This window comes from Gopherus evgoodei, chromosome 8 (genome assembly GCF_007399415.2).
Source record: "Gopherus evgoodei ecotype Sinaloan lineage chromosome 8, rGopEvg1_v1.p, whole genome shotgun sequence".
NCBI classification, from domain to species: Eukaryota; Metazoa; Chordata; order Testudines; family Testudinidae; genus Gopherus; species Gopherus evgoodei.
Genome location: NC_044329.1, coordinates 10,193,760 through 10,215,658, shown reverse-complemented (window position 1 = coordinate 10,215,658; position 21,899 = coordinate 10,193,760). Strand labels below are relative to the sequence as shown.

Here is a 21,899-nt window from a genome sequence, read left to right as displayed (position 1 = left end):
GCGGTATCCATGGGGTCGGCTGCGGCACCCCTTTGAGTCAGTATATCATGTGTCGAATGTGCTCTCCGCATCCATCCCTGCACGTGTCACGTTCCCAGTGCATGAGAGGTCCTAAAGATTGCCAAAGCCCTCTGGCAAACCCCATCCTCAATCCCGCCCTCTTCCAAGAGGGAAGAGAAAGTATTTTGTCCCCACCAAGGGGTTAAAATATTTATACACTCACTGCCCCCAGGGTCATTGGCTGTGTCGGCAGCCAACGAAAAGGACAAGCGAGGGCATTCTAGTTCCACCCCCAAAAATAAGGAGGCCAAGAGACTGGACCTTTTCGGGAGAAAAATGTATTCCATGGCCAGTCTTCAGTTCCAAGTCGTGAACCACCAGGCTCTTTGGGGCAATATAATTTTAACCTGTGGGATTCCTTCCATAAATTTAAGGACTCCATATCCTAGGAGGTGGCCCAAGAGTTTGGGGCCCTTTTTGAGAAAGGAACCACAGCGGCTTGGTGCTCCCTCCAGGTGGCCTGGGATGCAGCCAGTTTGGCAACCAGGGTGGTCACCTTGGCGGTGGTCATGAGGTGGAGTTCCTGGTTTCAGACTGTAGGCCTATCCCAGAAGATGCAATCCTCCATACAAGATCTCCCATTTGATAGAGTTGGGCTGTTTACAGAATAAATGGATGCGAGGCTGCACGCTTTGAAGGACATTCAAGCCACCCTCTGCTCGTTGGGGTCACACACGCCTCAGTCAGCGAGGAAGCAATTCCGGCCGCCCCCACCACCAAGGCCTCATAAGAGCATAAGAACGGCTGTACTGGGGCAGACCATAGGTCCATCTAGCCCAGTATCCTGTCTACCTACAGTGGCCAATGCCAGGTGCCCCAGAGGGAGTGAACCTAACAGGTAATGATCAAGTGATCTCTCTCCTGCCATCCATCTCCACCCTCTGACAAACGGAGGCTAGGGACACCATTCCTTACCCATCCTGGCTAATTGCCTTGGCAGGGATCTACAAGAAGGACACTAGTTTTAGTTGCTGCCACCCTTCCTCCTCCCATTCATCTGCGCAGCCTGGCCTGGTGAAACACCACAGAAGTGGGCATTTTGAGGATGCTCTCAAGAGTGATGCACCAGTCAACTTCCTGGATCTGCCCCATCTTTTCCTCAACCATCTCCATCTCTACTGTTTGGCCTGGTTGCGAGTTACCTCGGACTGCTGGGTGCTAGAGATTTTTGTCACTTGGCTACACTCTCCAGTTTCTGGCCGCCCTCCTACCTCCCCATCTTCCCCAGCCCTCTTCAGGGACCCTTCTCAAAAGCAACTCCTCATTCAGGAGGTAGACAACCTCCTACAACTGGGGAGCGGTGGAGGAGGTCCCTCAGGAAATGAGGGGGAAAGGTTTCTACTCCCACTGTTTCCTGAACCCAAAAGCAAAGGAGGGCCTAAGACCCATTCTGGAGCTGCGATGACTCGACAAGTACTTCAACAAGTTGAAGCTTTACGTGGTTTCACTGGCCACCATCATCCAGCGGTCAGACTAGATGACCATAATGATCCCTTCTGACCTTAAGTCTGTGAATCTATGGATCCCCTCCCTGGGTCCGGGATCCAGGAGACTGATACGCCGTTCTTGACTTGACAGATGCTTATTTCCTTATCTCTATCTTCCAAGGACACAGATGGTTCCTCCATTTTATGGTGGGCCAGTGCCATTTCTAGTTCACGGCGCTTCCCTTTGGCCCCTCTATTTAGAAAATGTATGGCCCCAGTAGCTGCTTACCTGGGTTCTTTCTCTGTGGGAAAAAGACATAACAACATGTTAGTTATATCAGACAGTTATTCAAGTGTCCATAAGGGTAAACCATAGTTCCAACAACAGTCCTTTCCAAAAAGGACATGGCTTTCAGAAGTATTTTAATTAGAGCATTTGACAGAATAACAGTTCTTCTCTATAGGATCATTACAAATATATTGTTTTGAACAAAGAATATTTTAATTAACTGCAGATGGTCTCAGTCTACTTAGTACTAGATGGTATTTGTCCAGATCAGAAAAGTTCCTGACTATTTGAAACATATGTCAGTTGCTGCTGCTCAGGGAAATTTCTGGGGTGCCATATGGATACTGCAGTTTGGGACTTGAGGTACATTTGCAAAAGGAACAGTGAGGAGAAGGTTGCAGAGTACCTAACTTTAGCAAGGACTCTTTGGGCCAGATCCTCAACTGATGTAGATTGACATAGTGATGTCAGAGCCAAAGGACCCATTCCGATTTATGGTCCTCAGTCATTCACTTCTGTATGCTCTAAACCTTACCAAATCTATTCAAAATGATTATAAAAATTAATATATGAAAGGAATGGATGTTTTTCTTTGTATTGTCCTGTAGTACTGTACTTCTCTAACTTGATATTATTCCTCTTTACCACTAGATGATTTGAGACTGCAGCGTTATTCCACTTTTAGACTTTTATTCATTGGTCATGCAGTGCATTTTTTGACAACGCAGCTTTGCTCTCTAGGTAGGATAAACGATAATCTAACTCTCCCACTGTTTCGGATGTGCAAATATTTTAGTCTCTTGATCTAGAACAGGGGTTTTCAAACGGGGGCTCGGGACCCCTCAGGGGTCACAAGGTTATACCTGGGGGATCGCGAGCTGTTAGCCTTCACCCCAAATCTCATTTTGCCCCCAGCATTTATAATGGTGTTAAATATATAAAAAACTGTTTTTAATGTATAAGTGGGGGTCGCACTCAGGGGCTTGCTATGTGAAAGGGGTCACCAGTAAAAAAGTTTGAGAACCACTGATCTAGAAGTTGTCGCATTAAGCATAGCTCCCTGAAGGGTGCAACTACATTTTATGAACTAGAGTAGTTTTCTAGTTTAAGAACTTTCAAGACATCTTTGTAGGTTTCAGACTAGAAAACATCAACTGATAGGTTAAATGAGTAATGTTGCTAGATAGTCATTGACATCCACAATACTTGTTTTTATTAAATAACCCTAAATTGATGGTACTTTATGCTGTAATTACAATTCACATATTTTAAAACATCCTGTTTTAAGTTCTGCCTCAGATCCCTTAAATGAACTGTCTTGATTGCCATGACAGATTCTCTCTCATAGTTGGCTGACCAACAATTTCCAGTCTATAAGGTATATTACTAGCTGATCATCTACATGAGATCTTCATCGTTTCTGAGCAAAGTAATTTCTCTTGAAAGTGGTGAAAATGACATCTACCAAAAATCTAAAATGAGGCTAGCAACCAGTATGACACACAATGCACTTATTTTGTACTGTACAAATTCCTAGATCATGCATCTATATGCACAAAAATTAGTATGATAACAATACCGAGAATCTTGCCACATGAATTGCTGTAATTAAGGTATACAATACCTGTGTTCAGCAGGTAAAACTGAGTAAGAGAGATCTTAAGGCTTCTTAAAGTTAGCCATCTAAATAAATGGCTTCGTTCTCAGCAGCTGCCGTTGACAGTGGTAATTTTGCTTAAGTCAGGAATACAGGAGCATAGAAATTCCATACTAGTCCAATATCCCATCTCTGTCATTGTCCAGTACCCAGTGCTTCAGAGGAAGGTTCAAGAGACCCCAGAGCTATTGTTAGTCTGCCAAAGGGGAATTTTCTTCCTTACTCATATCAGTTAGTGATTAGCTTATGCCCTGAACCATAAGGGTTTATGCTGCTTCTAGAAAATGTCTTGTCTAATGCATGCTAAGCTCATGGCCTCAATGACCTCTTGTGCTAGTGCGTTTCACAGGTATAATTATGTACAGGGGTGTGTGCATAATCCTTTTATCCGTTTTCAGTTTGTTACCCTTTAACTTCATTGGATGTCCCCTTGTTCTTGTTTTATACCAGAACAAGGTAAATAAGAGTGTCTGGCTCATCTTTTCTGTTCCATCTATCATTTCCATATGCCTCTGAGTCGTTTCCTCTTTAAACTAAACAGTGCCAGTTGTTTCAAATATCTCCTTATAGGGAAATGTTTTGAGTCCTCTACTCATTTTTGTCACTTGTCTTTGAAACTTTTCATTTTTGACCTAGGTTGACCAGATCTGAACACACAGTTCCTGGTGAGAATGTAAGGATTGTGCCTCAGTGCAGACTCATGGAGTTAAAATCAAGTTTAACTTTCAATATCAATGGTATCTTGCAAAAATGTTGCGTATAATGATGAAGTGATGGAAAGGCATCTCTGTAGGTGTCAGGCTGAATTCCTGTTGAAATGCTTACTTTAATGCTGCTGGGATTTTGTTTGTGATGTTAATGATGCTAAGGTGCCTAGAGCCTTGTATAGGCATATTTTTATTATTTTAAATCTGAATGTATTACATAATAAACAAAAGAATAAAAAGAAAATCCCTTCTGTAGCTTTTTGAAATACCAGACTGCATAAGAACCTTTGGATCAGATTATTCTCCATTGCACCTGTGTCAGACCCTCATCATTCAAGGTTTGGAAGTGTCCTGAGATGAGCTGTATGTGCTCTCCTCCCATTGAGTGCAGCGGGGCCTGTCAGGAGGCACTCTCTGTATTGTAGGATTTAGTTCTACATACAGAGGAACTCCAGCGACCTCCAAGGGCTCCTTCAGATTTCCTTAGGTGGCAGAGAACTAGATCTTGTCCATCACAGCTAGGGTTACTAATTCACTCTCCCTGGAGGCTGACAGATGAATTACTTCCTGACTCATGAGAGTTGAACCTACTACTCAGTTTCCATATATAAGGGACCAGGTCAATCTTGGATATTTCCTCTCTTTTTCTAGTGCAGGGGTAGGCAACCTACGGCATGGGTGCCGACGGCAGCACGCAAGCTGATTTTCAGTGGCACTCACACTGCCCGGGTCCTGGCCACCAGTTCAGGAGACTCTACATTTTAAATTAATTTTAAATGAAGCTTCTTAAACATTTTAAAAACCTTATTTACTTTACATACAACAATAGGTTAGTTATGTATTATAGACTTATAGAAAGAGGTCTTCTAAAAACATTAAAATGTATTACTGGCACTCAAAACCTTAAATTAGAGTTAATAAATGAAGACTCAGCACACCACTTCTGAAAGATTGCTGACCCCTGTTCTAGTGTTTTGTTTTGCTCAGTATGGACTAAAAGTAATGTAATTTGGAAACAAGTCTTTATGTGCTGATACAGGAAATGAAGTGCTGGCACGTGTTTCCATGGTAACAGTCAGAAGCTGTGATAAATAAACATGGCTCATAGTTCTGTAAGATTTTAGCCATTTTGTTTAATTTCTTTATCAGTCAGTGACCGTCATTCACAGTGACTCTGGGCTTATATGCTGTAGGGCTTTCTGAGGATCTCTATGTGCTTCATAAAGGTGGGTAAGTAGTATTGTCCCCATTTTAAACACTGACAAAGCATGGCTAAGTGACTTGCCCAAAGAGTGGCTAAGTGACTTGCCCAAAGGCTCACAGTGAGCGTCATAAGGAGAAATGAAGCCTTCTGATTTACAGGGAGCGTCCCATCTTCAATCACTAGGCAACAAGACTGTCCACCACCATGCATTATCTAAGATACTGAGGGCAAATACAAAGTCAAGAAAAAAAGGTGGTTCTTCCTTGAGCATGTTGTTACTAGTGAGACTGAAGGCCACATTGTAGTATTGATTTCATGGAACATAAAATGATCCCATATATTTTGCTCTAGTTAGATGAAAATATTTGGGGTCAAATTCTGCCCTGACCGCAATGTAAATCCAGAGGAACTTCACTGAAAGCAGTGGGGCCTCTCTTTCTGTATAGGGTGGTAACTGAGATCAGAATTCATCTCCCACCATGTCTATTTGTAAGATTTAAATCTGAGCATGTTCTAGATGCATAAGACTAGCTCACAGCTTGGTGATTATTACCTCTGTAATAACACTAACATTCAATCTGTCAACACACACAGCAATCTCACACATGACTTTTTGGCCTTCAGGGATATAAATTTCCAAAGCTCATGGCACGCAGCTAACAGCATGTAGCCATTTACTAGAAATGAAACATTATTATTCCTGCTGAAGTATAGCTTCATAAACCTGATAATTCAGTGTTTAATTTTCACCAAATGATAATGTGCTCAGTATTAATAATGAGATTTTGGTTCTGAAGCACATTTCATTTACAAATCTAAGAAAAATACATTCATGTTGTTTGTACGTTTTCAGTGCAGATTTAAAAATATAAAATATCTTCTGAAAAGCCATGTAATGTATTTGGGGAAAAGTTTTGTTTTAAGAATAAGGAGGAAATTGTATATCCTGAGGTATTTTGTTTCAGTTCTGTTTGGTTTTGGTTTTGCACTCACTTAGTTCACACCCTTATAATTCAATGTTGCTTTTAATCAAAGTTACAAGAGAGTTTGGTCTCTGAGAAACCAGCAATCTGAATTTAATTCTTAGTTTTTCCCTGTGATCCTACTATCACTCTGGGTAAAACATATTTCATGACTGCCAGGGATTATGAAACATTTCTGTAACTTCTCTGCCCTGAGCCATTGATAATGTGTATCTATATTCATCTAAAATGGGGGAAAGTGTGTCTTTAACGACATGTAAATGTTAAAGTTCTTCTGCTTCATGTTCTGTAGGCATTGGACCAATGCTTATCTCCATTTACAGCTAGTGAAAGGAAACTCCATTCACGTCCATTTAATTGCTCGAGATTAACCCCAGTGAATCGGAGAGCTGAATTTGGCCAAAAGAGTTTACATGAAGAACGATATTTGTCAATGTAGAGTCACCGCAGTACTGCCAACACCAAGCATTCCAAAATCATAAGATTGGTTTAATTATCATGAGATTTTTAAAAAAAATAATAATTTTGAAGTCTTTTATGTGCTTTCGGGTTTTTTTTTTTGAGCCTTTAAAGTTAGTTTTCAAACTTTTCTCTACAGCCATGAGGGCTAGAATCTTACTTCTCTTACAGTAGAAGCTGAGATGCTGATATTAGGGGGAGGGATAGCTCAGTGCTTTGAGCATTGGCCTGCTAAACCCAGGGTTGTGAGTTTAATCCTTGAGGAGGCATTTGGGGAACTGGGGTGGAAAAAAAAAATCTAGGGATTGGTCCTGCTTTGAGCAGGAGGTTGGACTAGATGACCTCCTGAGGTCTCTTCCAACCCTATGATATAAGCACATGAATCCTGTCACTACCACTGGATTTTGGCCCAGTTTTACAAGAAGTCGCCAGCTGGCCATTTGGTTCTCCTGTCTTCACCCAATCTCTGCTGCTCTTGGGACCAGTTCTACCCCTGCTTGCACCCAATGTGCTGCCTCTCTGTCCTCCTCAAATGAATTTGCTAATCATAATATGCTGCATGGGGAAGGGGTGTAAAATTCAGTCAGGAGGTGTCTGTCAAAGAGTTAGGCAGTATAGTTGGGCCCCGACCTGATACGGCTGGACCTGGAAGCAGCAGGGAATGGTTGGCATCAGCAGTAGCTTTCCAAGATAAGCTCTTTAAAAGCTCTTGTGTTAAAAGCCCTTAGATCTGAAAAGCAGGCAGGCCAGGGTACCTGGGAGCAGTGGCAGAGGGACTGCAGAAGATGTGGGAAACTGAATGCCTTCAGAAGGAGTGCACAAGACTGAGCATAACCAAAAATAAGTGTTCATCTTTTGCCCGCTCATCCCAATGACTTCCTCTAGCTATCATGCAGAAGTGCCCTCCCCTACCCTTCAGATCCCGGAGGTTCTCTTTGAGCTAGATAATGCCCACAGGCGTCCTGTAATCCTGGATAGGTGTTTTCACAACCTTTTTATTTTTTTATCAGCCACAGGTAATTTTAATAGTTCTCTGTAGGCCTCTGCAGCCTTTGAGCCTGCCGTGTTTACATCCCTGGATGCTTGAAGCTGAATCAATCCAGAGGAATCCCTGATATTTTGACAGCAGGTTGTAGGGGGCAGGAAGGAGGCTGACAGGAGTACAGAAGACAGAGATGGGGTGGGCGACACAGGGGATCAGATGACAGCTCCTCCAGCCTGGGGGTGGGGAAAGGGAGTCCCCTCTGAACAGGTAGGGGAAGACAGTTTTGCCGTGTTGCCAGCTCCCACTAACTGATTATGGATTTAAGTCATGGGATTTTGGTATCTGTCGGAGGCGTGCATTTTTTGTGTACATTAAAGGTTGACTTTTCGACCTGAAATTATCACACACACATAGTCAGAAGCATAGAGGGGAGTTAAAAATGAAAAGATGGTTTAAAAGGCATAGTTTGATGGTCTTAAAATCTAATGATTTGTGGGGCCAATCTTATGATTTTTTGCAGATCTGTCTTATTATTTTTTATTTCTTGAGGTTAGCAACACCGTTATGTACTGAAGTATATCTGGGGCTAGAATCCTGTCCCTTTGTAAGAAAATATTACTAAGGAGTGTTGAGAGAGAAATTGTAACCTTCCCTTGTCAAAAGGCACAGCTATCTAGCAATCAAGCTACCGGTAATCCCTCTCTCATGATATATTGGACCACAACCGGATATTATTATAAATGTCTTAGTAGCTTTCTGATAGTACTGTTTGCTGTACCTGTAGTTTCCTGAGACATTTTCTTCAGAGGGGTAAAAGGGATTTGTTTTATTTTGTTTCACCCTAGTTTGCCTAAATATTTCCCCTTCCTTTCATATGACTTGATCCTGCGGCATGCAGAGCATCCTCAAGCATGTGAGAGTGCTCAGCATCTTGCAGGACCAGGTCCATACATTGTTGCTAGCTGAATGGATTCAGGGAATGATGATGGTGCATCACAAAGGGCCTGATCCTGGGAAGTACAACTGTTCAGATGAGTTCAGAGGGAGTTGAGGATGCTTTGCATTTCCCAGGAGAGTCTCTTCACCATGCAAATAAACTAACTGCATGCAACTTTTTTAATCTGCATGACAATTTAAGTAAATAAAATACATATACACTAGCACATTAATTATATTGAATTCAGCAACGTACATTTGTCATAAGCAGGCTTTTCACTGACATTAAGTCCCATATTTTCTATCCTCTCTTCACCTATTATAACTGCACTTCATTTCTGTAGGTTTGGCAAGCAGACTTTCTTTTTCCCTCCTGGGGGAATTCTGCACCACTGCGCAATGCAGAATTTTGCAGAAATGAACATGTGTGCAGAATTTCCATTCCCCCACAGAAATGGGCTGCAGTGCTGCCAGCTGCCAGTAGGGGCTGCTGGACCCAGCAGAGCCCAGGTCACACACAGAAGATACTGCTTGGGGTGGGGGGATGGGACGGACTAGAGGGTTTCTGGCAGCTGCAGTTCCCAGCTAGCCCTGGGGGAAGGAGAGGGCAGCATGTAGGAAACTATGCAGGACTGGGACAGAGCATCAGGCTGTTTCTCCCTCTGGATCCCCGGGGCTCTGTGGGAGAGGGTGTGCAGGTATTTGGGCAAGGAGGGCCCAGGATCTGGGCTCTGGAGGAGAGGAGGTGTGGGTATCTGGCCCAGGGAGGCGCTGCGATTCGGCTCTGGGAGGGGAAGGGGCAGAGAAACAGGAACTGGGGTTGTCATAGGGTTTCTTTAACTCTCTACTCCTTGGGGAATTTGGGTGTGTGTATGTTGTTGCAGACATGCTTGCTGACAGGTATTTTGAAATAAATTACCAAAATAATTGAAACTGGCGTGATTATATAGTGTTATTTTGACAAATAAAATTTGCAGAAGTTTGCAGAAATGTAAAATATTGTGTGCAGAATTTTTAATTTTTTGGCATAGAATGTCCCCTGGATTACTTATTATTCATGTTCTTTATCATGTTACTTGGCAAGCAAACCAACACATTGTCCTTTACAATATCTTTAGCTCGGATAGCCCTCAAAAATGTCAAAAGGGATGGTATGTTGGTTATGAGAAATCATTTTTGAAAGTGCCCATATAAATGAAAATAGATGTTTCTTTCCACAATACCGATCTCTTTCACTGTTCAAACATTATGGTTTCTCTAAAACACAACAATGGTACAGGGATTCGATAAATGCTGACAACTTGATTAGTTGCTGTTTTGTTGCATTGTGAAAATAAGTCACATACATGTTTGAAGCATTTGGTCCTATGGTTATTCATTTTTAGCTGAATTGATTTCTGCATGCAAATTGCTACGAGTAATTATGTGGCGAGAGAGTGTGAGAGTTAAATATTTGAGTATGCTAGTTGAAGACATACTCTCCTCAAGACTTGCGGGGGGAGTAGTAATGGCAATTTTCTCTCTAATGAAACAGAATGACTTATGCAAACTTTTGCAGGAGCAGAATTTACAAAAATGGTAATTACTTGTTGTTGATATTTTGGAGTTTTCCTAATCTGCTCTTTCAAATTAAGTATTTTGTAAACATAAGATTATTGACAGTATCACGGCTATGGCATCAAAGGTTGCAACCAACTGTGCTAACCAAAAAATATTTCTTATCAAATCAATGCCATGACTTAATGAACCATAAGATTAAGTAGAATAGGAAAAAGGAGCTTCCTATCTAACGGGGTATCAACAGACTGCAATGTTTTATAGTAATTAGAGCACAGCAAGAGATTAGTATTTAGGACTCCTGCATTCTTTTCCTGCCTCTGCCATTGACTCACCCTGTAACCTTGCACACACAAATGACAGGGTGATCAGATTCCTAATTTTCTTTGTTTTAATGCTAGTATACGCTCAGAACTCACTTTGGTTATATTTTACTTCATCTGCACTGGGAGCCAGACTATTCGGAGGGAGAAGAGAGCAGAGTTTTAAACTGAATGCCCTTAACAACAAACACAAAGGCCATGTCTATGCTAGGAAGAATGGGCTCTTTTAAAAACAGGTTGGCTAACACATCTTAAAATCCTAGCACAGATGAGGCAGTTCTAGTTTTAACACAGTAGCTGATCAAAGTAAAACGTAAAGGGTAGCTTGGGGTTCATGTCAACCAGCTAACAAGTGTTAAAACTATAACTTCTCTGCCTACACTAGGATGTTAATAAATGTTAAAAACAATTTTTTTCCTAGTCAAGTGATGGCCGAATAGGATAGGTGTTTTGTTTTTCTCAGTGGGTGCTGGGTCAAGGCCCTTAATTCATTGTATGATTGTGGGGGACTGATTCTGGAAACTGCCTGTTTCATGCTGACCTCCCCGACATGGAAAAATCTAGCACATCCATTGCCTATTGGAGTCAGTAGTGAGCTGCTTATTTCACCCTGCTCTTCAGCCAGTTGCTGGGCTTCTGTAATTGAGAGTGTAGGGAATGACTTGAGACCTTGCCTCCTCAGTCTGATGTTCAGTCTTCGGCGTTCTAATGGTTTCATGCCTAGCAGAGAATAGTCCAGCATAATCAGTGCGTGTCTTCTGCTCTGCCCCAACTCAGCTTTTCATAGCTTTTCATTCTGACCCCACCCCATCTGCTTGCTTGTACAGTCAGGGACTGTGCCTTCCTCTGTGTTTATACAGAACCAAGATCTTTGCTGGAGACAAATAATATATAAAATACAGAACTACATTTGAGTGTCTCCTTTAAAATAAATGTTTTATTACCATGCTCTGTTGTGAAACAAAATGAACTAGAATCTTTGCATTATACACTGCTGGTCCCATTTTCCAGTTCATCATAGTTCTTCTCACCAGATGGTCTTGTTTTCTCTGATGCTGAGAACAGTTCCAAGAGGATTGTGTGAGGCAACTGCTCTTGACATTTCATTTTCAAAAGTCTTTTTGTTTGAGTGATCATAGCACTTATTGTATGGCAATTTTTGAAACCAAATGTGTTTACATGTCATTTTCTTTTTGATTGCCTGGCTTTTTTATATAAGCTTTACTAAATATGTGTGGGTTTGGAATTTGAACTCTTCCCAAAAGAATGGTCATGAAAACAACATCAAGGTCATAAATCTGCAGTTGTGAACTAGTTGTACACATTTTGCAGAACTGCACAGCCATTGCTGCAAGAGATTTTGTTTGCTACCATGCTTCCAAAGTCACATCTGTGAAAAATAAATTTGCTCTGTTGTGATTAACACGACCCTGATCTACTGTATAGTCTAATATTGCAACCCTCAGCATGTATTGCTAGTGCCTGAATCCTAGCATTTCCTATCAGTCATATGTCTTCCTTTATAGTAGTAATATGTAAAAACATGAAATGGAATGGAAAAGCGTCTCAAGCACTATTGTTAGCTCTTTGTACAACGATGATTTATATTGTTAACCTGGAACTCTTGGTGACAAGTATTGGGGGAGGAGAGAGAATAATTCATGGTATTCTTCTCTTCTCTGACTAGTGGGGGAGGACACTCAGAATGTAACTGCCATCATTATTTTCATATTGATGTCCTGTAAAAAAGAGGTGCTAACATACTGTTGGGAGGTTGTTAATGACTTGATGCAATCACTACTGTTTATTTCCCAATTAGTTTGATATCTCTAAGAGGGAACCACAGAGGATTTATAGATTTAATAAGGTGCATAAATTGCTATGAATAAATAATAAAAGGTCACATGAAAATGAAGTGACACCTGCATACTACTGTGTACGCCCTTTGCTTTTCAATGACAATGGCTGGAATTCTGGTTCCACGCTCACAGCTTGAATAAATTGGCATTGTGTCAGGGATGGAAACATCACACATGGATGGAAGCACTGCACCTTGGCACTTTTATGCAGCTAACCTTTAAAGCCAGCGAGCTAAGGCCCAATGCTGCTTGACTCTCCCACAGAAGTTTTGTGGCTGTTGAATCTATACAGGTATTGGACTCCCTAGCCATGCCCAGGGCCAGTGCAACCCATTAGGCAACCTAGGTGGTCACCTAAGGTGCTGACATTTGGGGGCCGGCAACAGCCTGGATGTTTTGGGGGCAGGACCTTCCGCAGTGTCTGTCGGGGGCGCCATTTTGGGGGCAGGACCTTCCACCGCCTAAGGCGCCAAAAAGGCTGCCGGCGCTCCTGGCCATGCCCTCATCACTCCCTGGGCTGTTCCAGAGAGCTCTCCTTTCTTGCTCTGTCAGGTAGCGAGAGACTGCAGAGTTTAGATCCACAGTAGAACTGGCCAGAAAATGGAATTTCCTTCCAGCAAAAGTTTTGATGGGGAGTGGGAGGGGTGAAGTGGGGAATCATCATCAATTGGAATGAGAAGTCAAACATTCAAAAAATTTTCACAGGAAAAGCATTTGTTTCAGAATATTGACGTTTCCCTTGAATGCTTAAGGAATTTTGTTTTTGTAATAAAACTGATCTCAGATTTTTATTTTAAAAAATTACTTTTTACTTGCCCTTCCCCCACTTCATTTATGTATTTATAATTTTGGTTCTTAATTTCAAAGACTTCACACTTATTGCTGTAGAGTACAAAGAACTGTGATGTCAAATATGGGTTTTATATTTCATCTTATTCCCAAATAGGGTGACCAGACAGCAAGTGTGAAAAATCGGGACGGGTCGGGGGTAATAGGAGCCCATGTAAAAATATCAGGACTGTCCGTATAAAATCAGGACATCTGGTCACCCTATTCCCAAAGGCCTTTTCTTCTGCAGATGATGAGCATCTGCTCCTAGTGATGTAGAAACCTAATTCACAAATCATGGTCTTTGATTGGTATATTTTAGAAATGATTATTTTGTACCCTGTCTCTAGGGATTGTATTGCATAGCATTGGTATAACCTTCCAAATTTCTTTAACATTCTAAACTCTTCGGCAATTACACTCGTGTACCCAATATTGATTGCCCCTTTTATTATTATTATTATTTATTTATTTATTCCCATTTGAGAGAGAAAATATTGAGACACAGAGAAGTTATGAGTGTGTAACTGAAATAGAATCCAGGAGTGAAATTCTGGCCCCATTGAAGTCTTGAAACACAAGAGCATTCAAACAATACATGCTTTCTATACATATGAAAGTTCTGCTGCACCATTGCCATACTGAAAATGAGGACTCCTGTAACATCTTAAAGACTAACAGATTTATTTGATATAAGTATATTTATGCTTGTATCTGTAATTTTCACTCCATGCATCTGAAGAAGTGGTATTTTACACATACAAGCTTATGCCCAAATAAATCTGTTGGTCTTTAAGATGCCACTGGACCCCTCGTTGTTTTTGTGGATACAGACTAACATGGCTATTCCTCTGATACTTGATTCCCATACTGGAATACTCTATTTTTTGTGTGAAGCGTATTTAAACATTTTGTTTATTTTTTATTAAAATAGATTATAATGTGACACTGTCTTAGAATTTAGTCACTTTACAGCTGCACCAGTTTTTATCCTAGGTTTCAGAATACCTTGCAAAGATGAATAATAGATCAAATTCTTTAGTACCGTTATTTGTTGAGCAGCCACTCACACTTCATAACGGCTCAAATCCTGTTCCTCTTACTCATGCCAAACTACTCTTCATTTCCATGAGTAAAATCAGCAGGATTTTATCCATAAAGCCAAGTTTATCCCTACCATCACTTGAGTTCAGTTTAGTTCATGATCCTTCCTTGCAGAAGCATACAAGGTAAACATAGACAATACAATAGAACTAACTCTCTCTCTCTCTCTCATATATATATATATATAATATGCCTAATGGAAACTCATTAGATGTTAATGGTATGGGAAACGTATGACCTTTTTCCCCCATTCCACCTTTTCTATCCGTTTAATGGAATTAGGAGCAAAAGCTGTTTACGTTTGTTTTTTGTTTTTAAGACTTCCAGCGCCTTGTATTCCTCTAAATACATATGCACTGGTTGTGCTCAATTGCCCATCACAAATCTGTAATGGGTGTTAATGTGGTGAGCTCTTGCTGCTCTGACTGCTTAAACCAACGCAGAACAGCTGCAATACTTCGGCACTGCAGGAGAGCAAAAGAACCCTCCGGTTGTTAGAAATACATTTGCTGCAATGTGGAGAACGTCAGTGGTAATTGAATGGGAACTTAAAAATTACTGCATTTTTTTTTTTTGTGAAAAGTAATGTCTTTTTTTAAAACTTCCCTGGGCATCAACCAACAATGGGAAAAGCAGCCAGGGTAATTTGACATAAACGCCTTACATGGAGTTCCAAAATGAAAACAAAAATGTTTCAGATAAGCAATAGATATGGGAAGGAAAGGGATGCTAGGCAGGAATTAGGGGAAATCTTTGGGAGGAAGAAGTAATAAAATTAAAGTCCAAATAAAAGCAGATATAATTTAAATTAGTTGGAGACACAACCTTGCCGTTATGTTTGAGACACCTAAAATTAAGATCCTGACCTCTTCCATGATGTGCTGGAGATGAATCCTTAGGGCCTCACAGAACCCACCTTTTAACATTCTAATTGAGTCCAGTTCTGGGTGCCGCATTTCAGGAAGGATGTGAACAAATTGGAGAGAGTCAGAGCAGAGCAACAAAAATGATTAAAAGTCTAGAAAACATGACCTATGAGGGAAGATTGAAAAAAATGGGTTTGTTTAGTCTGGAAAAGAAAAGACTGAGAAAGGACATAATAGTTTTCAAGTATGTAAAAGGTTGTTACAAGGAGGAGGAAGAAAAAATGTTTTTCTTAACCTCTGAGGATAGGACAAGAAGCAATGGGCTTAAATAGCAGCAGAGGAGGTTTAGGTTGGACATTAGGAAGTTTTTCCTAATGTCAGAGTGGGTTAAACACTGGAATTAATTGCCTAGGGAGGTTGTGGAGTCTCCATCATTGGAGATTTTTAAGAGCAGATTAGATAAACACTTGTCAGGGATGATCTAGATGATACTTAGTCCTGCCATGAGGAATAGAAGACCTCTCGAGGTCCCTTCCAGTTCTGTGATTCTATATTCCCACTACTTGCATGTTCTTTATTTGAATTGGGAACTATGAGAGAATTTAATGTAAACTCCTAACTTTGTTATTTTTACATTTGTTTTAATAGCTCTTGATCCATCCAAAGACCCATGTTTGAAGGTAAAGTGCAGCCCACATAAAGTTTGCGTCACTCACGACTATGAGACTGCTATTTGTGTAAGCCGTAAGCAGCTGGTACACAGGTAAGGATGCACTGTCATGACATTCTATTATGCCCTTGTAAAGTTCCATGGACACCAAAATTAGAAAACTCAAAAGAGAACATTAAAATAGATTCTCGAGACATTCTTTAACAATTAAATTACATTTGCTTTTGTTGCTGAGTATAACATTTACATTTATAATATCAGAGGCTAGAGCAGAGTTGTAACTGTTCCAAAAAGATCAGATGTTTTGGAACACAGGGTACCATAGGGTGAATTGTACACTTCAGCATACCTATTACCTAGCTCTGGAAGAAGTTTGTTCAGACAACAAACATGGTGCATAAAAGCTTGAATTCATAAAATATGAAAATGTTCCAGATGCTGTACACTTCTACAATACAAATGAATTAAGTATAAACAATTAAAAGCAGTAGCAAACATAGGGAATTTCTGGTTTTGTTTTAATGAGCAAAATCTGTGCTTATTAGTAAGATAAGGCTGGAGGTTTTGATGTTCTAGGAAGAGTAATCCACAGATAAATCACAAAATTACAGAAAGCTCCAGATCCCTGAATGATTAAATTGAGGGCAAGTTAAATAGCACGTACTTTAAGAACTTTGGGATTTTCATATGAAACTAACTCTTTCTTCACTGCAGTGTCAGCTGGAGTTATCTATACTTGAGGTAACTTCTTCTGAGTTAGCCTAACCGGAGTGAGAGCCATTACACCAGGGGTCGGAACCTTTCAGAAGTGGTGTGCCAAGTCTTCATTTATTCACTCTGATTGAAGGTTTCGCGTGCCAGTAATACATTTTACCATTTTTAGAAGGTCTCTTTCTATAAGTCTATAATATATAACTAAACTCTTGTTGTATATAAAGTAAATAAGGTTTTTAAAATATTTAAGAAGCTTTATTTAAAATTAAATTAAAATGCAGAGTCCCCCCGGACTGGTGGCCAGGACCCGGGCAGTGTGAGTGCCACTGAAAATCAGCTCATGTGCTGTCTTTGGCACGCATATCATAGGTTGCCTACTCTCGCTCTAAAACAAAGCTCTAGCAGCAGTGTTTGAATTTGCAGCACCAAGTGGTAGTGTCTCCACTGCATTACAGCACTCCTCTTTTAACCCATACCTGCTCATAGCTGGTGAGCTCCAATTTAAAGCACCAGTTAACTCGAGCTAGAGACTTCTGTGCATGGACTGGAGTCAGGTTAAGGGCTGTACTCAAGTTATATCTTGAACTAACACTGCAGCAGAGACAAGTCCAACAGGACTTAAGCCTACAGATGCCTTTGAAATTCAGGGGGGATTAGGTGTCTGGCTCTCTGAAAATTCCACCCCAAAGGACAAGTTGTAATATACATTGAAAGATAATCAGAAGAATAAAACGGAGTAAGAAAATCTTGAACATCAGTAAAGGGTCTTTAAAAATCAGTGTGACTTTACTGGATGCAGGTGGGAAAGCTTTAAGGTAGGATGAACTATCCTATGATCTTGGAGTATTTGTGTGATTGTTGGCTGTCCCATGCTGATGCTTCTGAGCCAAGATACATTTGCTTGGTTGGTAAAACGTATTTGTCATCCTCAAGCTTCATTCACAAGGATTGCAAGATCCTTTCCACAAAGGGATGGGATCAAGCTGGCATGACAGAGCTGTGAGATGCTGATGGCTGTCCAGAAATAAACCTGGAGCAATAGGCTAAGCTTTTAATATTGTGGAAAGTGTCCAGGCTGTATTGTCAAATAGAGTTTCCAGGGAAATACACTTTTCAGGGGGTGCCTAGGCATCACAGTAAAAATCAGCTAGAGGCAATCAGTTTCATACAATTATGTCACATCCAATATTTAATAAATACCAAATAATTATAAAGACCTCTCAAGAATGTTGTCAAGAATGGAAAAGACTTATGTGACTACTCACATAAGTAACATTACTCACATATGTGTTTGCTGGATCAAGGCCTTAATTTTTGCAATCTGTTCTCTAATTTCTTTTGTACAGTTAGGGGAAAATCCTTCTTTGAAGAGCATTTTGTCCAATACATAAGTGAATTCTGGTGGCATTACATGACTCACACAAGCAAAATGGTTTTCATGAAATATATCATACAAAGCTAAAATGGACAAAGTAGTATTTTAAACCTGCAATTTGGAGCATAAAACGAAGCTTGTAAGTTTAAGTGCATGGTTGTATGTAGTGCTTAGGCTACCAGGAAATTTTACATATTATGCAACTGTATGTCACACCTCAGAAGAAATTGAAGCACTTGTGTATCACGAGTATAAATAAAATACATGTTGAGCAAAATAGTTCCTGGGCTATTTCCAATATTTGTTGTCTCAGAAGTAATCAGACAACTTGTTTAAAGTGGCCCAGAAGGAACAGTACGAAGTAGAAGCTGCATGTCCCTTTTGTCCAGTAATCAGTCCCAAGTTTATGTGATCTCTCTAGCATTCCTGTAACACCTGCAGCCATTTCAGGTCAACTTTGAGTACCACTGTGACTATGGTGACAGTTTTTAATTCTTCTTCCACCTTGCTTTGAAAAAGTCTTCAAACATTTTGCAGCAAGTTTTGTAGGACTGTGAACATTCCTATTGATGCGCAGTAGGGGCGCGTGTCACAAAATAGCTCTAGCTCTCAAAATCTCCAGCTAGCTAATTTCCTCAGAGGGTAGAAATATCAGTGAAAAATTACCCAGCCAAATTCTTTGAGGACTTAAATCTATTGACCCAATGGACAATAGAGAATTGGCCCTCACTCTCTGTATTTTGAGACTTTGTGTTCTTTTGGCTGTGCCTGACCAGAATACTATATTAGCGAGACAAGGTGAGTGAGGTAATATTGGACCAACTTCTGTTGGTGAAAGAGACAAGCTTTGGAGCTTACAGAGAGTTTGAAAACTCATCCCTCTCACTAACAGAAGTTGGTCCAAAAAAAAGATATTACCTCACCCACCTTCTCTCTAATATCCTGGGACCAACACGGCTACACCACCATACAGAGTACTGCATGTATGATAGTTTCATTTATGCCCATATAAATCAGGAGCAACTCCAACAGACTCTGTAGTTACACCAGTGGAAATCCAATGTGGCTGAGAACTGGGCCTTGTCTATCTGTACATATAAAGTAGCGGATATGAGCTAACACAGCATCACAATGATTGTACAGTAACTCCTCACTTAAAGTCGTCCCAGTTAACATTGTTTTGTTGTTACATTGCTGATGGTGGGGAGGGATAGCTCAGTGGTTTGAGCATTGGCCTGCTAAACCCAGGGTTGTGAGTTCAATCCTTAAGGGGGCCATTTAGGGATCTGGGGCAAAAATCTGTCTGGGGATTGGTCCTGCTTTGAGCAGGGGGTTGGACTCGATGACCTCCTGAGGTCCCTTCCAGCCCTAATATTCTATAATCAATTAGAGAACATGCTCGTTTAAAGTTGTGCAATGCTCCCTTATAATGTTTGGCAGCTGCCTGCTTTGTCCACTGCTTACAGAAAGAGCAGCCCATTGGAGGTAGCCGGTGGGGGCATAGAACCAGGGTGGGCCGATAGCCCCGCATCAGCTTCCCACTCCCCTGAGTTCCATGTGCGGCAGCCACCCAGCAGGCTATCAATTGCCGACAGTTCAGCTGTCCCTCCCCCTACTACCATGTGCTGCTCCTGCCCTCCATCTCGGAGTTTCTCCAGGGAGCCTCCTGCTTGCTGTGCAGGTGGGGGGGGATAAAAGAGAGGGCTAATGTCAGGGTGTCCCCCCCACTTACCCCATCTCTATTGAGCAGGGGGGAGACACAACAGGGCTCAGGACGGAGGGAGCTTGCTAGCAGCAGCTGCTGTCTCAACTTGCTGATCTACTTAAAAAGCAATATATTTAGGGTGGAGTTAGCGTACTTAAAGGGTCAGTGCGCATCTCTCTCTCACACACAGTGTGTGTCTCTGTGTGTCTCTGCCATACTGTCTTCCCTCCCTCCATTTGTGCTGCCTTGTAGAGTGTGAGGCTACATTAACAGCCATGTGTTAACCCTGAGGGCTCAGCCAAATGCTAGTTCATCATTTAGCAGTAAGGCATTCCCTGGGACAGATTCCACCCTCTGACTCCACCACCTAAACCAAGCTTTGCAATCATCATTGCTGTGGACAGTATTAAATTGCTTAAAACTTATACTGTGTGTATGTGTATAATAGATACAAGTGTATCTGTTCCATGCATAATGTGACTAACTTTCAAACCACCCACAGCAACAACCAATAATGCTGTTTCATTTTCTTTGTGCTGAGGTGCACACTTTGTAAGCCACTACAGTAAGTTGGTAATAATGTATAAAATTGACCTTGTTGGAAGAATATTCATTTACACAAGCTAAGGATAGGATCCTGAGACTTCTTACAAACAATATATGGCATCATAGGCATACATAGTGTTTTACAAATCACATAGATTAGATAAGTCTCTGCCCCAAGGAGTTTACCATCTAAATTGGGCAGACCTGGTACAAACAAAGGCAGGGGGTAGCAGACAGTCGTAGCAGATCTCTGACTGAAGAATACCTAAAAGAGATGAGTTTGAAAGTCTTCCTGTGTGTTAATTGGTTCAAATATACACAAAACACAGTAAATAGCACTTTAAGAGATATTTACATATCTACATTGCATTTTTGATATGGCACTTTACAGGATTTCAGCCTGCTCCTCTGCTTCTCCTGTGAATGCCTCTCATAAGAAGGAAAGTTCTTCTGGGAAACACAGAAAGGACAAAAAGAATTGGCAAAGGAGTAACAACCATGTTAATGTGATCGGGGCTTTGAAAATGCTTTACTGGACCCATGTAATTTGTGATTGCTAGTTAGCGCATCATCTCAGAGTGATATATTATACATACTTCCGTACTCATAAAAGTCAAGCTGTTAGCTCAATATTCTCCAGTAGTACTGACCATTGTTATGGAGAGAAGCCAGTACTGAATGTCTCACTAATTTATTATTACTATTTTATTGAAAGATCTGGACAAGTTTACCAGATGAAACATCTGTCCCTCTAAATTCCACATCACGGGGTTACACTGACCAGGGAGACATTGTTGACAGCTATATTTATTCATGAGTGAATTAATCCCAATCTCTCTCTCTCTCTCTCTCTCAAATATCTCTGGGTAATACACTAGAAAACCTTGGTTTCTGATTAGTTAGGGTCCCATGGCAAAAAAGGCTGTGAAACCTGGCTACCAGAGGAGTGAAACTGTGTATATTGTGTACTGAAGGACATAAATCCACACCGTGTAGAGGCTAAGCATAGGAGTTTATTACACACAGCGCTGGTGGAGTGTCACCTGGCTTATTAGGCTCAGAGACACTGTCAATCAATTGATTACAATAGAATATATAGATTTTCCATGGGCGAGGGAAAGTGACGGGGTAGGCAGTCCCACACCCCGGGATAGGTTTTGCAGCAAGACAAGATAGCACATTAGCCAATGGTTAAAAGGTTACATAATGTCTCCACCCATGGTCTCAAGTTAGCAAGTTAACATTTAATGAATACTTTGATAAAATGTTGTTAGTATAAAATATATATGTTGAATTCTGATTTGGGGTCCATAGGAATGGAGCATCTCCTTTGATTGTCCAACAGGTACATTCCTAGAGGTTAAAGCAAAGAAACAGTGAAAGTATATGGCAATAAAGATTGTCCCCTTTATGTCTTAAGGCAGGCATTGGTCCCTGGGAAGGGAGGTGGAAGGAGACCATATCTTATACTGACATATGCCAACTTTTCATAAACTCAAGGTTAGATCTGTGGGAAGAACGTTTCCTACAGAAGAGACATGCATCTGAGGAAGTGGGTATTCACCCACGAAAGCTCATGCTCCAAAACGTCTGTTAGTCTATAAGGTGCCACAGGATTCTTTGCTGCTTTTACAGAAGAGACTGA

At 41.0% G+C, this 21,899-nt stretch overlaps 1 protein-coding gene across 2 annotated transcripts in view; it reads left to right on the top strand.

The window, feature by feature from the left end:
* SPOCK1 (SPARC (osteonectin), cwcv and kazal like domains proteoglycan 1) overlaps window positions 1-21,899 on the top strand; it is a 476,662-nt gene that overhangs the window by 275,994 nt on the left and 178,769 nt on the right. For both annotated transcript variants that reach the window (XM_030573318.1, XM_030573317.1), the window contains one exon: window positions 15,893-16,007. In XM_030573318.1, the coding sequence (XP_030429178.1) occupies window positions 15,893-16,007 (115 nt within the window). The remainder of the gene's footprint in view (window positions 1-15,892; window positions 16,008-21,899) is intronic.